This window comes from Pocillopora damicornis, chromosome 8, assembly GCF_964200805.1.
Source record: "Pocillopora damicornis chromosome 8, jaPocDami1.2, whole genome shotgun sequence".
In the NCBI taxonomy this organism is placed as follows: domain Eukaryota; kingdom Metazoa; phylum Cnidaria; class Anthozoa; order Scleractinia; family Pocilloporidae; genus Pocillopora; species Pocillopora damicornis.
This window is the reverse complement of record NC_142677.1, coordinates 803,068-819,393: the sequence shown is the minus strand read 5'-3', so window position 1 is coordinate 819,393 and position 16,326 is coordinate 803,068. Positions and strand designations below refer to the sequence as shown.

The 16,326-nt window shown below is 38.1% G+C and overlaps 1 protein-coding gene across 2 annotated transcripts; it reads right to left on the bottom strand.

Moving 5' to 3' along the window:
* Positions 1-1,670: 1,670 nt before the first annotated feature.
* On the bottom strand, positions 1,671-15,740 carry LOC113680634 (uncharacterized). Of its 2 annotated transcripts, none has more exons than XM_089214579.1 (19): positions 15,520-15,740; positions 14,487-14,594; positions 13,717-14,045; positions 13,248-13,392; positions 12,726-12,871; positions 12,110-12,281; positions 11,722-11,837; positions 11,215-11,359; positions 10,446-10,565; positions 9,844-9,984; positions 9,335-9,553; positions 8,305-8,606; positions 6,200-6,550; positions 5,743-5,989; positions 4,788-5,128; positions 4,162-4,251; positions 3,129-3,351; positions 2,656-2,870; positions 1,671-1,994 (listed from the first exon to the last, which is right to left on the bottom strand). In XM_089214579.1, the coding sequence occupies exons 1-19, from the start codon at positions 15,575-15,577 to the stop codon at positions 1,821-1,823; spliced, it is 3,642 nt and encodes a 1,213-aa protein (XP_089070705.1). In that variant the 5' UTR covers positions 15,578-15,740; the 3' UTR covers positions 1,671-1,820. The 2 variants fall into 2 exon arrangements, with proteins under 2 accessions (XP_089070705.1, XP_089070704.1); XM_089214578.1 differs by having other exon boundaries at positions 1,671-1,997; positions 15,520-15,737.
* Between the last annotated feature and the right edge of the window lie 586 nt (positions 15,741-16,326).

Sequence of the window (16,326 nt, the reverse complement as noted above, 5' to 3'; positions counted from 1 at the left end):
CGCGTTTGTTCGTTTTGTACTAAGGACAATCGAAGGATCATTTACGAGAATTTCAAACGCCTAAGCAATCAAGTGCGACAGAAAAGATTGTGCACACACATTATTACCTAAAGAAATGCACGAAAATTATCACTGCCACTAATGTGATGGGGGGTTTCATTGAAGGCTCTTTTTTAGACTTGTTCGCTTAGTTAGTCCTAGTAATTATTACACGATCATTGTAAACCATAATGAGGCTTACAATCACCGACCTTTGAAACAATGCAGCTTGGCATGTAACCTTTTTTATCCATGATAGATGTCACTCACCCATTTCACGAACAACTGTTCCTTGATACCAGCAACCGCTGGCCAGTATTATCTGCCGCTTTCCACCTTGACGTCCAACACATGACCAACATCTTCGCAATACGAAAACGAGTGCAATGACAGAAAAAAAATTACGATCCTTTCTGCAAGATTAATTTGGAACTGCAATCAATACGGAGCATTACACACCCTTGGTGTCTATCAAAATTTCTCCTTTAGATCCCAAAGATTGCCCTCTCTTTTCCTTCCTACAAGTATTGTGAGGTACCTCGTGTGCATCCTTTGAAAATAAAAATAGACGACGACAGTAAAAAATACTCGCCCGCCTCTTTTGAAAAACTCAATGTAGTCCTTTTCAGTTGTTCTTCTCACAAAATTTAAGCACGAGCTTTGTTCCCACACCCGCATTGCGCTAAGAATGACATTTTTAGCGGTAGGATTCTCTTGTGAAAATGTTTGATCGGTTACAACAAGAAAATTAGTTTTAAAATAGGAGCAGAAAATAAAAGAAAAAACTCAGGGGGCTGAATTTCAAATTTTAATAGTCCTTTAATTATTTTATCCTACTCTCGCCTAATAATGATTTCACTTTGAATAACGTGGTGACTCATCAAAATAAATCAGAAAATGGGACGAAGAGGAGTGAGCTAAAACATTAAACATAAACTGCGATTAGCTAGTGTATATACACACCCAGTTCGAGTGTTATGTTGTATGGAACTACAAGCGTGTAACACAGACGGTTCCGCTCATTGGTTATCCCTCTGGCGTCCCTTAGAGGGGCAGTTGGATCCTCAAAAAGTTCAAGAGCAACGTGTTGATCAGACTCGTCTATATTGGCTTAAAAAGGAAAACAATGCTGAATGCAATACAAAATTAAGACAACTGGTTTTCGTGTTTGCTTCTTTCTCGTCTGCAAGAGAGTTTATGGCTTGTAAAGATAGACCGCGAAACAATTCACATACCTTCTAAAGTTCAATCTCGTTTCTGTAGCAGGAAGATCCAGAGAAAGTATTCTTAAGTAAAGCAATGATCCATGCAGGCGAACTGCAATTTATTTCATCAAAAATTATGACAGCAATTAATATCCATTATGAATGGATTTCGTCACAAATGGGGGATCAGTCGCCCACATCGGAATAGAAAGGGAGGGGGACTGAATGGCAATTACTTGCCAATGACCAGGGGATCCTAAGAATACTGCATAGCTTTATAGGGAGATCAACTTAATTTTCTCGTGACAGAACTAAACGCCTCCGACTCCTCACCCCTTCCCCCGGGTAACTCCTCTCCCTTTCCGAGTGCGACAAATAATGACCGATCCCAAAGCAGTATGAGGAACGTGTTTTTTATTTCATTAGTTTGTATTTTATCATTATAAAATTCATTCAATCTCACAATAAACGGTGTGAAACCATTTATCCTTTTTGACACCAATTCGGCATTATCTGTTTTGCGTCACTTTTTTTTTCTCGTCTTAGATATCAGAAACGTTTAATTGTATGTATCTTCTATTTTCCTGTGACGTTTGATGCCTTGAGCTCTAAAGCTGGGGAAGGCTCAGACACCGAGATTTTAGACTTGGCTCTTGAGTGACCAGCGCATTTCTCATCATTCGGTCCGGTTGGGTATCTGTCAGACCAGTATAAATAATGTGTCCACACGTTCATATTTGTGTAGACGCTCTTCTGAGAAAAAAAACCCCATCATAAGTATATTAACTACAAATAGGAAAGAAGTATAAATCGGCGAAACAAATAAAGAAAGACGAGAATTTGGATGCTCATGTAAGATTTGTTTCCACTAAGAATAAAACATGTACAAAAAATATCGCTTTTGCAGAAAATATTTGCTAAAACTAATAGCTGACTTTTTAAGACAAGGCTCTTTAGTATACAAATTAAGCCCTCTATTATAAGTTCTCTTCATGATAAAAATGCATTTAATGAGTTGCCATAAAGGTCATTGTTACTACAAAGAGTAGTTTTCCCTTTACGAACAAAATATTGCATCAGTTGCTTGGGTGGTCATTTCAGTAGGCTGAGAAAGTGTGTTCTGGCTTTTATGTTCGGTCACATGCGATTATACCGACATAAAGGCTTCAGTCAAGGACGTAGATTATGAGGTATAATCAGTTATATTCGGAAAGTTCGACTCTTTGGATGACTATTTCATCTAACGACTTCTGTTTTAGTGGTTTGTCTATCCGACTTGGGGTATAAATGAATGTTCTCAACTTGTCAAAAACTGCTCAGTACTTTTTGCAATAGGCGGTGAGCGCAAGATTAGCACTGAAAGATTCGTAGGGTATCCCCCATGCACAATGTAAATTATAAATAAACTCACGTCAAAGTCTTTGCAATTCTTGTTTGTTAACTGTGAACCGTCCGGTCGACAATCCACGTCTTCATCTACAGGTATAGTCAGCTCGTAAGATCCAAATGGACTCTGACACTCTTCTGCTCCAAGCAGCACGTCCTGACACGGGGAATCACTAAGGTAATGGCAGCACATTGCTTGAAAGCGAACATCGTCTTTCTCCAAGCAGAACAGAGAGTCCTCTAAAAAGCGCACCAAAACCGTAAAAGCTTACTAAGTAATTTAGTGGCCTATCTTGTTAATATCTTAATAAGAAACGAGAGTTTTGGAGTGTCACTGCGGGGCCCTAGGAAGAAGCTAGAGTTGCTCGCGGCTGCGTCTCGAGCAACTCGTACGCTTCTCTCGTGCTCTCCAAACTTCCCGCGTGCATCCATAACTCGATATACACACGCTAAGCATGGAACAGTTCTTTAATAGTCAATCAATGTATGAATACTTACTGTTGCCCTTCTTCTTCTCTGCTTGGCACTTGGCGGTATCTGTAATTGCAAATCGGTCAAATTCAAACTTTCTCCAAACGTCCATGTTTTGTTGTCGGAATTCTCTCATTTTTCCATATCCATCTCGAAAAAACGAGGCACTCATATGTCGCAGTCTTAGATAAACAGTTGCTGGAAAGTTGTTTTCTCTTTGAGTTTCTTTTCCATAGAGTTCAACATACATCTATGAAAAATAAAGATCAAGCTGTTGACTGATTAATCATCGATTCAAAACCACGCAGAGAGATCAAACGTGTCACCACCAAGCCACAGTGGAAATTAGAACAATTCCTGTTTCTCAGTCAGGATGGAAAGGCCATAACAGAAGAAATCACTAATAAGTCACGCATGCAGTAGGCAAGAAGACACAAACGCAAAACTTTACTTTCATGATTTTGATAATAGCTGTCATGATAACAACATAATAGTGATGAAGATATCATGTCAATGCGATGTGATGTAGCGCTGCGTGGTGCCTTGAATTTAAAGGAAATCCAAAACAACGTGCCTTGTAGTATTTACGGTAAAACTACAGCAAATATTGACTCAGATCAAACGCATCTCAATGCGACTGAAGCGAAATGGCCTCCCTTAAATCTAGCTACGGATCGGAAACCTTTTGCTGAATATCAACGCGAATCATACGATCTGAAAATTTCATAAAGTTACAACTGAGAGTATACTGAGAACTAGCATTTACAAACGCTGAGCTCATTACACTATTCATCAAAAGACGCAGCGCAGTAGAAATATCGAGTAGTAGAAAAAAAACACAAACAAAAAAACGAAAAAGAAAACAATTAAAACCAAGCGAGTAGCACGATGGCCATGAAGGTTAGAGAGCGTGCAGAGCAACAAGGCCAAGTAAATAAAGACCAAAACTAGTAAACTAACGCAAATATGTGTTATGTTAGTAGCCATAGTCGTCTTTTAAGTGTTATAGCCATACGGTATCGATGTATGGCTCATTAGCAGTAGAGAACATATTTCCTACCTTCAAAAGACGAACATTGTAGCATGACTTGCAATTGTCAGAAACCTCTATGGTGAACGTCGCTTTGCCTCTGTGCAAATCATCAAAAAGCTAGTGCATAAAGATAGAGAAAAAGGGAAAACAACCTTTTTTTTAAGTCATCCTCAAACTCTCAAAGTAACGAGGGACAACAGAAGACCTAACAACAAGAAGACCTAACATTTCAGGTATTCTTAATCTCGAAGAATTGTCAAGGGTTGAACTGACGACCTGCTCTATGAAAACAATGTTTGAGTGGCTCTTCATCTTTTAAAAGTAATCAACTTCGAAAGGAGTGCAAGTGAGCATTAATCATGATGAAAATACCTCTCTAAAATTGTAGTATGAGTTGTTTCACAAGTTTTAGATCTTCAAATATGAAAAACTACAGTGATATATTGTCCATACATACTGGACTATTATCTTCCAAAAATTTCCATATATACCATGTTATGGGAAATATAGCCAATCAAAATGCAGGAAAACCTGAACCCTGAACCCAATCTTCCCACTTTGTACTGCGACCCTTCTTCCGCCAAAATTTCATAAGGCAACACCTCTATGACTGGATCTCAAAATAAGTCATATCCGCCCATTAAAATACAAACCGTAGCATGTTCAACACTGTTAAAAGACCATTTGTGTGTATTTGTTGAATATTTGAATCTGGTGAAGCATTTTCGCCCTTTACTTTCAATAGAATCGATTTCTTGTAAAGCATTAGTCAGTTCCAGTACACCTCGAAGTTGTTCATTCCCTCGAGCAGCTTCGCTTGCTCGTCGCTGAAAGTCTACTAAGGTATCACCAACTTTCCAAAGTGAGCGGAACTCAAAGCCTTTGTAAAACTGATAGAGATTCTGAGTAAAACTTGTCTCCATCTGCTGATAAGAAGTAAGCAAATCATCGAGGAACATCTGTTGTATGTTCTCAGCGATTGGAGAGTCTAAGTCTGCAAACCAAAGTTAACAAGGAACCAGATACATCGTTTCTTAAATGTGCGATCTTTTACACTCATAATAATAACATCAAGTTATCCTAGCTAGACCTGGAGTCCCGTCCGTTAACCGATAAACTACCACTCTCCAGAGAAAACATCATCCCACTCCTTTCTCTATGATCATTGCTCTGCTTGGGAGCTGGTGGCTGAATGACTTGTAAGCTCCCTATTGTCTCCTAGTTACAAGCCCTAACTGGGTCTTTGTGTTGTGTTTTTGAGAAAGACTCTTCTACCTCCAATTACTTCTCTCCACGTAGTGGAGTACAGGCAAACGAGGGGGTAACCTCACGATGAAAAAGCACCCAGTCCAGAAGGCAAAGAAGTAGTACTCAACACTCAATAAAACAGGAAATACTCTGTCAAAATTTAGAATTTCTGGCCTGCGGGCAGGAGTTATCTTGCACTTTTGATTTTGGTGATAAAAACATATCATATGTTAGATTTGGACAGGAGTATATCTTATATACTCAGTTGTGTTCTGGATTGGTCTGCCTCCATATCAACGACTGCTGCTTTACTCTGCATATTGCACATACGTATGCGTGTAATCAACCATTGATCCTTACCTCCAGAGTTTCGCAAGCTCTCTATTTCATTCGATGTTTGCTCTAAATTAGGGATATCGAAGTTGTATCCACCAACTGCATTGTCCAGATCAATAACCTTGGCTATGAGATCAATCCTCGCTCCCCCAGCCATGAAAAATCGTTCTATCTGTTCCCTGAACTTTGCAAGGTTTCGTGGAAGTGACCTCTCCTCTATCATACAAACCAGGTCTGTAGTGAGTGCTTCCTTGTTCATTTCAAGGTTAGTCTTAAAGAAAGTTGAGAAAATTTGTTGTCAAAATTTCCTTTGAATCTTATCAGCTAAAAGGAGAGAAACCGTGAAAATTTCATCTCCACCATCAATGTCTCAATGAAATAATGATACTAGCCGCGTTTTAAGATTCTAATAAACTCATGTCAGGCGGTCGCAAAATTTCCTTTAAAAGTGCTGAAATCTAGATCTATAGAGGGCTTATACCTTCATGATTTCCGGTACAGATCCCACATCCATTTTGTCAAAATCCAGATCACTAGAGTCGTCTAGGGCAGCGTATTCCTTACCAAACATCAGCCATTTTTCGAGTTTGTCCTTATTGTCTTGAAGCGATCCAGTATTACACTTTGAGGCAAAATGTCCGACAATTGTTAAAGCAGTCCCAAGTAATGCCAATGGATCTCTCCCTGCAGTACCAGTGGCAAATCCTACTAAAGCTTGGAGAACAATAAACAGGTCCTTTTTGTTGAACTGCGCTGCCCGATGTACGTCTGGAAGTTGGACGAGTATTTCTTCAAGTGAGCTTTTCATGCTTGCTTCCAATTCAGTAATGGCCTGTCCCAAAAGGATGAAAAACAAACATGCGGTTTATTATTTATCCATTTTGCACTCATCTTTGACATTAAAAACTTTGAGGGCTGAGCGCTTGCCTGTAAAAATCAGACAAATTCTAAATTTCGCGGCAAGGGTGAAAAATTCGATTTCTTTCTTATTTTAATATTAGATAGGCTAGACTATAACTAAAATCACTGGATACTTTTTTGGCATGATATCTTTTTATTTCAGAGAAAAATACAAATAACAAAATTCCGTTAAAATCGTCATTTTTAGCAGCAAATCATTGCACAAGTTTGAGGGCTTTGCGTTCAAATACGAATCACTATCTCGTCTTTTTAACACTCAAATCTTTTTCAAGCTCATAAAACCTCACAAAACGATTTTTGTAAACACTGCGATCTTCTTTGCGCTTAAAATTTCATTTCTCTTCAGTAAAAATACTTCGTGAATAAAATTAATTTTCACCATGTGCTAAACCTTCAAATGGATTAAGCTCTTAGTGGTTGAATTTCGAAAAGATGTTCTCAATATAATTGTAAAAATTTGTTTGGGCAAATGATTGAGAGCGATACAAAAGCTTTTCAAAGTCTGTTAAAATGTAGTTATTTGACCTTTTGCGGTCAACATTCCAGTCGCGAGTCACACATATTTTAATATGTTTTAACCAATATGAGGCTGAAAAATGTACAAAGAAACATATTTCCAAATGCTCTAACTTCATTTACTGCAGAAGACCGATCCAGATACCATTTTAGTGTAATGCTCTTGTCGTTCGTCGTATTTAGGTTTGTATAAATGACAACGTCCGAAGAAACCACCAACCCTGTCGAACACCATCTTGTTGTCAAACGTTCGATATCTTTCTTCACTGTGGCATCTTATTCAATGGTTCAGTTGACTGCGAGTATTGCTAAAAGATAACATCTGACAATCTAATTCAATGCTAAACTAAGTTGACTACAAACATGTACGTCCTTTGAGTATTTGGGTTGTCACGCAATACCGGTGACAAAGGAACTTTAGGGGGTAGGTGACAGGCAGTTTCATCGGACGTTATAAATACGACGAGCGACAAGATAACCACAGTGAAATGGTCTTTTGATGTTCCTTCTACAGCAAATGAGGTCAGAGCATTTGGAAATGTGTACCCATGTACATTTTCCGGCCTCATATGGGTTGAAACATATTAAAATATATGTGTGACTCGCGGCTGGAATGTCGACCGCGAAAGGTCAAAGAAGAGCGCAATGTTTACAAAAATCATTTTGTGAGGTCTTGTGAGATCGAAAAAGAAGATTTGAGTGTTTAAAAGACGAGATAGTGATTCGTTTTTGCACGCGAAGCCCTCAAACTCGTGTAATAATTTGCTGCTAAAAATGACGATTTTAACGGAATTTCGTTATTTGTATTTTTTTCCTGAAATAAAAAGATATTTCGCCAAAAAAGCATGCAGTGATTTTAGTTATAGCCTAGCCTATCTAACATTAAAATGAGAAAGAAATCGAATTTTCCACCCTTGCCGCGATATGTTTAATTTTTACAGACAAGCGCTCTTAAACGCCAAAGCGTACTTTTCAGTAACCACGTGAATATATGGGTGAATGTGTGATGAAGAACTGACTCACTATCATATTATTATACAAATAAACTATCTTACTGAGTGGCTTACTAGTCAAAGGACTGACTGACTGACTAACGGACAAACTATCTGACTGAGTGGGTCCTTAAATGAATAGCCGGGCGGTACGCACCTGCACATAGGCTCTCTTCTCGCTCAATGCTATCCTTCTTGCCTCCACAAGTCTTTCTTTTTCTTTATGGACTTGAATCTTGGCTGGTAAAGGAAGGGCTTGCAGCACTTGCTTAATACCTTCCTGTCGTTCGATAGATGCCCGTATCTCATTGTAGGCATTTTCATATGATTGTGCATTATCTTTTATCTGCACAAGTTGTTCTTTAAACGTTTCCCATTTCATCAGAGGTGCAAATAGTTTATTATTTCCAAATCTATCAAATCCTTTCTTGTTTAGGAAACCCAGCCTTCGCTTTGCAACTGAAAAAAAATGAAATGCATTTTCATTAAATTTCGCCGCTAGACTCGATTTTTAATCAGCTGTTTTACTTTAGCAAGTAGTTCAAAGAAGTTGTTGGACGGTGCGACATCTTCCTTTTTGACTTTCGATCCATTCATTGTTGTTTTAAAGTTGCAAATCTTCTTCTGATTAGCTTTGAGCGACAACGTTATTAGCTTTTTAGAATCTAAAAGGAACCAGCGCTTCCCATCAAGGGTAAACAGAAGTAACATGTAAGACACGGGCTAGCAATAATTGTGCCGGAATACATTTTTAAAACAGCATTTTTCCGATTGGCCCATCATTTCCAAGCTTTATTTTGTATTTTTGTTAAAAATGAAACCTATCTGTAGTTTACGGTGGCTTTAATTGCTTCGTCATGTTAAACACTAACGTTTTGATAAATCGAAGCCTCTACACTTTCTTTCTTTGTCTTGTTGACTATTGCAAGAAAATTATTTCTCGACGATTCTTGATCGCTGTTTTTCAGTCTTTTTTTGACATATAGGGTTAACATGACAGAATTACATCCTCTTTATATCAAAACAACCGTGGTTTTAGCTGTATCAAGTGTTAAGTGTTTTTTGTTGAATTTCGATAGTATCAATCCAACATATTGAGTCACCTTAATTTGTAGTCAGGGCTGTAATTTTTTGGTAATGCAAGATCCGAAAACTCAAAAGTCAGTAGATGTGCCAATCCATCTTACATTTTTCTAGGTCCTCATCTCTTTCAGTCGCTAAATCAGCTATAAACTCAAACACTGCTTGCGCATTTCTGGTGTTGTTGAGCCAAACAAGGTCTTCAGCGTATCTTGTCATCACCTTCATCAGTACCACTGGATATTTATCTTTCTGGCTGCGATCGAGGTTTAACTTTTGCAGGAAGGTGTCTGCTACCTGACCAGTTGAACCAGCGCTTACAGGGGCTGAGACAATAAAACGAAATACAATGTATTTTATGGCTTATTCATGAACCTGAAAAAATGATAAACAAAAGAGGGAAATGTAGCACAAAGGTATGCAACTTTTGGATCAAATGAGATCCATTTTGGGATCATTTTATGTCATCCTTTTCAAAAGTGTTGGAGGATACTTGCTGGGTCAAACGATAAAGGTGCTAAGAAAGGTTACGCGAGAAGAATAAATAAGCCGTTCTGCCCTAAAGAAATCATTATACCATATTGCTAGAAATTGCAACCAAAGTGCAACACTCAACTTTGCCCGCTGCGACCTTTATTTCCAGTTGGTCCTCGAGAAGCCTCAGTTTGACCATCAGCCTTGCATGCCAGTCCGACTAGCTTGCTTCTCCGGCGGTATTTGCATTTGATTCCACGACCTCCGAGTCCACCTTGGCCTCCTGTCAGTTTAGAGGAGGGTGATTGATGATGTTCAATTCAAAACGCAGATGAAGTCCAGATTTGAACCTCCCAAAAAACCTTTACATTTTCATCTTATTTATTCATTTTTTCACGTAGCAATGCATCATTATTGCCATTATCCGTTATCAGCACTATCATCATTAGTATCTTCAAACGCATCTTAGTAATTTTCATCTGCAGATCGAAAGTGATGGTGTTTTAACCAAACTAAGGCAACATGCAGTTTTAGGTTTTTGAAATATGTAGCTTAATTTTGGCGGAAGGGACGTAGTTTCTAGGGATCTCTCCACATCGCAAAAAATTATGCATATAGTTGGAAATTGGCTGCAGTAGCTCTAAAGAAGATCTACAAGGCGATAAGTGAATGCAGAATTTCGATATGCCACTTGTGAATGTGCAAAGGAGCTTTAAAAATGCAGAAGATGATGCGAAACGTCACCTTCTCCCCCCACACCATTTTTAGCCGCTTGTCCTCCTGTTCCGCGACACGTCTTTAACTCTATATTCCCAAGCAATCTTGTTAAATAAATTGTTTGACGACCAGCGTTTCCTCCATTACCTGTTTTTAGACAAATCATAACTTTGGCAGCACAAATAAACGTGTTATAATTCATTTCGATAACATCCACTCAAATACACATTTTTGAAACAAAATTCAACCACTCTTTCTGTGCCAATATTCTTTACTTTAAAATCTTGCAAGTTATTATTAAAAAATGAAATGGAGTGAATTAATAAAAAAAAACAACCGAACAAAACAAAACAAAACAAAAACAGTGACAGAACCATACTGTACGAAGAAAATAATAAAAAGAACAAGCAAACAAAGAAAGCAAAAACAAAAAGCAACAACAACAATAACAAAAAATCACAGACAAATAACTGGAAGGTGAAAAGAAGTTGTTCAAAGTGACCGGCGAATTCAGGAATATTTAATTTCTGATCTATCAAATGGGAACAAATTCCCACGTTGGTCTCGGCAACCTTTTGCCCCGAGAATAATTTTCCTATTAAAATCGAGGTTTTGAAATTATACTGAGAGTTTTAGGCTTTTAGGGAATTGTGTGTCAAGAGAGATGATGGAATTTTGGAGTGCCCTGTTGCAGTTTTGAGACGTACGATATGTTTAACAATCAGTCTTTAATGGTACAAGTGAAGTAATTAAACACACGCGAGCCATTTTTTATTTATGATTGCTGATCACTAACCTGACTTTCCAGAGTATCCCCCATCTCCCCCATTTCCTCCTTTGGCACCTGGTGTCCCTTTGATATTTTCCGTACACCCAGTGACTTTGCCCTTGTCATTCCTCTTAGTATGGGCATTACAGTCTGACTGTGTTTTATCCAGCTCCTGTTGTAATTGGAAAAAGCTTACTTGTAATTACCTTACCATTGTATGAATCTGTAGACTCTTTAGTGTCACATACAGATAAACATACAAAGATGTGGCTATATCACCGGAAGTCAAAGGTCATTTTTATCATATCTGTTTTCTTTTCTGAGTGATAATCGTCCATCCATTTTGCCAATAAAATTTTTGAGCGAGATTTCGTTATTGATACAGTGAAACCTTGGTGGTTCTGATTATAATCGGGTAGATAGGATTACTTGGTAACAGATAGAGAGGTATTCAGACAAACAGACAAACAAACGCATATAAATTAAAATGCATATGCCACTGGCATAAAAGTGGGTGTTTCCTAATTTTTATACCTTTGCCATGCTGTCAGCCCCTTTCCTCCCATCCGCGCCATTTTGGCCTTTGTTTCCATTACCGCCGTTAGTTATGATGTTGATGTATCCTACGACAGTATGGGCTGATATCTCCACTGATAATAAGGGAAAAATATCTTTAAGAAAGCAGAACTTACGGCAGCTGGGATTCTAAAAAAGAGACGTAAGGTGGGACCTTCAAAATATTCATCATATTCATCACTCTAAATTTGAAGATCATTGCCATTGTCACTATTTTCACACTCAAGAGGTTTCTAGCACATTTCTGACATATTACGTTGCCATAGCGTCCTTGGTACTGAAACTCCCTTACGTCATACATTATTAGCAAAGAGATTACGGGCTGCACTTAAAGCCATCTTTTTACCTATGGTCCCATTTACACCATGGTTGCCATCCTTTCCATCAGCGCCAGGTTCAAGTTTATCAAAGGTTTGTAGCAGATCTGGAGCTCTGAGATCCAGTTTACTTCCTTTCAAAAATGAAAGCTTACGGCTGAACATTGTCAATTTCTTGGTGCCACGCATTTTAATGTCTCCCTGTGTAACAAATCATTGATCAAAGGTTGAAAATTAGAATAATTACACATCGTATCTATTAACATACTATTGATAAGTATTAATTCATGCGTTCCTATTTGTCAGGTCAGTTCCTCGTGTATCATGTAATTTTGAAATAACTGTTTACCAAAGAGGTTTTTCGCACTTTTGTAACTAACTTAATAGGTCTCCCTGATTTCTAACTTCATGTTTTCATAATTTCACTATCTCCAGGTTCAAAATCTTCGGTTTTCAAAATGAGGAATATACTATATGCATAATATTTATTGCAGCCCTCAGCTAATTTTAATGAAGCACCTCTTTAATAATCCCGCTATGTTCAAAAAGCCCTCCGACTAGAACACGAAAAAAATAAACGATAAGCTCCCTAGGCGCCCATTGTGTGGCGTTGGCTAGACTTAAGTACAAAACTGTCAAACGCACCTTCACATAAATGGTATCTGCCATGACTGCAAGCTCGATTCCATTAGTTTGTTCCTGGGAGTCTCCAAAGTTGACCTTTTTCTTTGTTTTTAGTTGCTCTTTTACGAAATCCATGTGCACTACTCGGCCCAACACTTGGTATCGGTCTATTGCACAACCAACGGAAAATCAGTTGATCTTAAGAACTCTTTCTTAACAAAGTCGATGCAAATCTCTCTAGAGGTTCTTCCCTCTTTAAAATTCGGTAGCTGTATAAATAGCCTTTGTTTGCAACTTCACAAAATAGTTTTTGTCTCAGTAGTTCAGAAAGGTTAAGCTGAATAAAATAAGGGCAGAGTCCTATAGAATATTAAACCATTGTTTTAATTAATAAATGATCAAAAGATCTATTATATCGAATGAGACCAACACGTCAACGCCACGATCAAAAAAGATGAGCTCTACACTCCTAATCCAACACGAAAAAGAGAAACTGCTACCTTAGTATTTCTTGTCGATCAAACAAATTACCTCAGACATTACCTGAAAGGATGCATCCGTAAAACTCTGCTCTCATGGAGATATGACCATTCCATGATTTTGGGTTTATTTGGACGGACCGGGCTATGATTGGCTGAATTAGTACATGATTCACAATGGTGTCCCTGTCCTTGTTTGCGTTAAAAACCTGAACAGGATGGCAAACGAGGAGAAAAATTGTCTTTACCTTTGCAGAAACAGTCATGACATTTTTGTTAAGAACTGACTCTCGACTTTTAATTAGTTGCATTTCTCGTTAAAACATGAGCAATTCTCTATTCAATCCAAAATTTTGATTTTAATGTCTTTGTTTGTTTCAATAGCGAAGTTTGTTTTTTTACAACTCAAATTAAATTTTCGCAGCAAATTCTCAAGTTAATTGTATTTCTTTTATAAAACTTTGAATACTTGAAAAGTATGAGAAATTATGTTTGACTGGAATGTTTATCAGGCAAGATATACTTCACCAGACCTTTTCAGCCCCATTCTCCTGGTAAATCTGAAAAGAAGGGTTGCCATCAAGAGTGTATGAAAGAGTAAATGTCTTCACCCACTGATCGTAGTCTTGACGCCCTTGAGTAGCGAGCTTTGTAATTCCGACATTTCTTCCAAAATCCACTTGAAGCCACTGATTTGTATCATTAGCCCCAGCTGACCAGGCGCCTGTTTTTCCATTTGCAGCCGCGTGATTGAGTCTTCCGTTAGATGGACCGTGATTTTTCTTGAAGGTGGAGGAAGCCGTCATTTGTTGGAATGTAACGAGACCACTTTCCAACCCAAGTGCTATTTCTCCTGTACATGCTGCTCATGAAAAAAAAAATGAAAAAGGAAGGAAAATAGTCATCTTTATATACTAACTCATCGGTAGATCAGATTTGTTGCTTAAGGGGGGGGGGGGGAGGGGGAGGGGGAGGAGAATAGCACATCATTATTCACCTCAAAGACGGGCAATGGGTATGAAGACGGCTCAATGTTTCACCTCGGTTTCTCAAGCGGAAATTTTTCTGGTAAACGATCCTGACTTCAGATCGATCAGGTCGTCGAGGGGTGAATATCCGTCACGGACAAACACGGACAACAGATGTTTGAAAGATCTTCCCAACAGACTAATCACACTTTGGGCATTGTTGGAGGACTGTTTTTATAGAAGATAAAAATATGCTATACTCTAACTGGAATGTTAGTGTTTCGAAAACGTCCCAATTAACAGAAGTGGCTTATTTGGATAAACATTTGTAATACCTGGACTTAAAGGAACAACCGAGGGCGTTTCAAACCATTTCATGGGGACATACTCGATTTCCCCATTGAAAGATTTGTCTCCATCGGTTAAGGTAACACATCCATCATCTGCAAAGAGCAGCAAACAGAATTAGTTCTTTTGTCCTAAATTCTACCTGCACCGTTTTAGAATTTCGGATATAGTTACGATCGCTAACTAAGGTTCATTTTCGAGCCTTTCTCTGTTGTAAAGATGAGGCGTATTAATTTCTTGTTCTGGTTCCTTGTACCAGCCTAATTTGTATACCCGAAAACATGCAAATTCTAGGTTCGATAGTGGACTCTATCCCAAGAACGTTTTTCTTTTTCTTTCCTTTTCTGTTTGAAAGCGTTACACGTGAAAGTCTGCCTCGTAATAGGAGGGGAAAAAATTATTTCCAAACATTTACCCTGATCAAAGAATCTTATTGGTACCGGTGTTGTACTGGTTCAAGGGTTTCCTTGATGGTTTAAGTCGGTGGTTGAAAGCTAAACAAATACGTCTTAAGGCTGGTACCTGTTCCATTTCTATCGTGCTCTACCTACCTAATCGCACAACTATTAGCTACCGGTAGATGATTCCTCAGATACTGATCCACATGATGTATAATATCTCTTTTTTTACCTGAACTTAGCTATAATAGGTAGCTTGTTTGCTTAATGATATCATCATCGTTATCGAAGCAATGATTCAAGTTCTTAGACTGGCATACCAATATTGCACTGAGATAAAATGTTTTATGGCGATGAAAACTTAGTTTGAGGATGACAGTGATAGTAATAGCTTTAACAAACAGTGGAATAACAATTATCATCGACTAAACTCTATATGAATTATTACAACTAAGGCAAAATCAAAAGACACGTTCAACTATTGGATTATAACTAGTTAGCTTCCTCTTCGATCCTAAATCTCTGGGAAAAAAGCGCAGCGCGTGAGAAAGAGATACCTAGACTTACCAACACGTCCTGAAAAGAAAAAAATAAGGAAACAGGTTATTTCAGAGCCACTTACCTTTACCGTACACGAGATCTAAAGCCGTAAGAGAGACAAATACCAGTAATCGTTGCATTACTTATCCTTTTTGAAGTGAAAACTTATCCGTGTGCGTTTCCACGAGATGATGTCCGATCTGAGCAAAAGCTTTCGTTAAAAAGTTATGTTGGCGCCCAAATATTACCTCAGAAGAAGTCCAGCAGATGGCGATATCAAAAACTAACTGATACAGGACTAGTATGTGTTTTTCCATGTGTAAAAGGACATGCCTGTCTTCGTTTAGAAGTGCTGTACCTGGTTGTTAAAAAGGAATTTTCTTGTACTCGAATACACAAATATTTTTTAATTTTTGTGACGTAATGAGAATGCCGAACCTTCTCTAGCTTCCATGAGTTAACGTAACTCATCAATGCACTTAGCGCGTTTGTTCGTTTTGCGCTAACGACAATAGAGGGATCTTTTACGATAATTTCGAATGCTCAAGCTTTCAATTGCGGCAGAAAGGTTTTCCATACAAAAGTGTCCAAACTAAAAAAACTTTTGACACCGATTTGTGAAGTTGTGGCTTTAGGAATCAGCCAATCATTAAGTATTCAAATATTATATTTGGTTTTGAGGATTTCTAGCGACATTTTCAGACACCAAAGTGCGTTTTTCTTCATTTATTCTGTTTTGGTCTGCCCGTTAGAGAGGGGGAAAAATTCATTAGTGGCTAATACTTTCAGTCTAATTTATGACAAATGAATTGAGACATTCACTAAAATCTCAGCAGGATAACAAAAACAAGTTCGCCATGAAAATCAAAACAAGGCATTTGACATGATC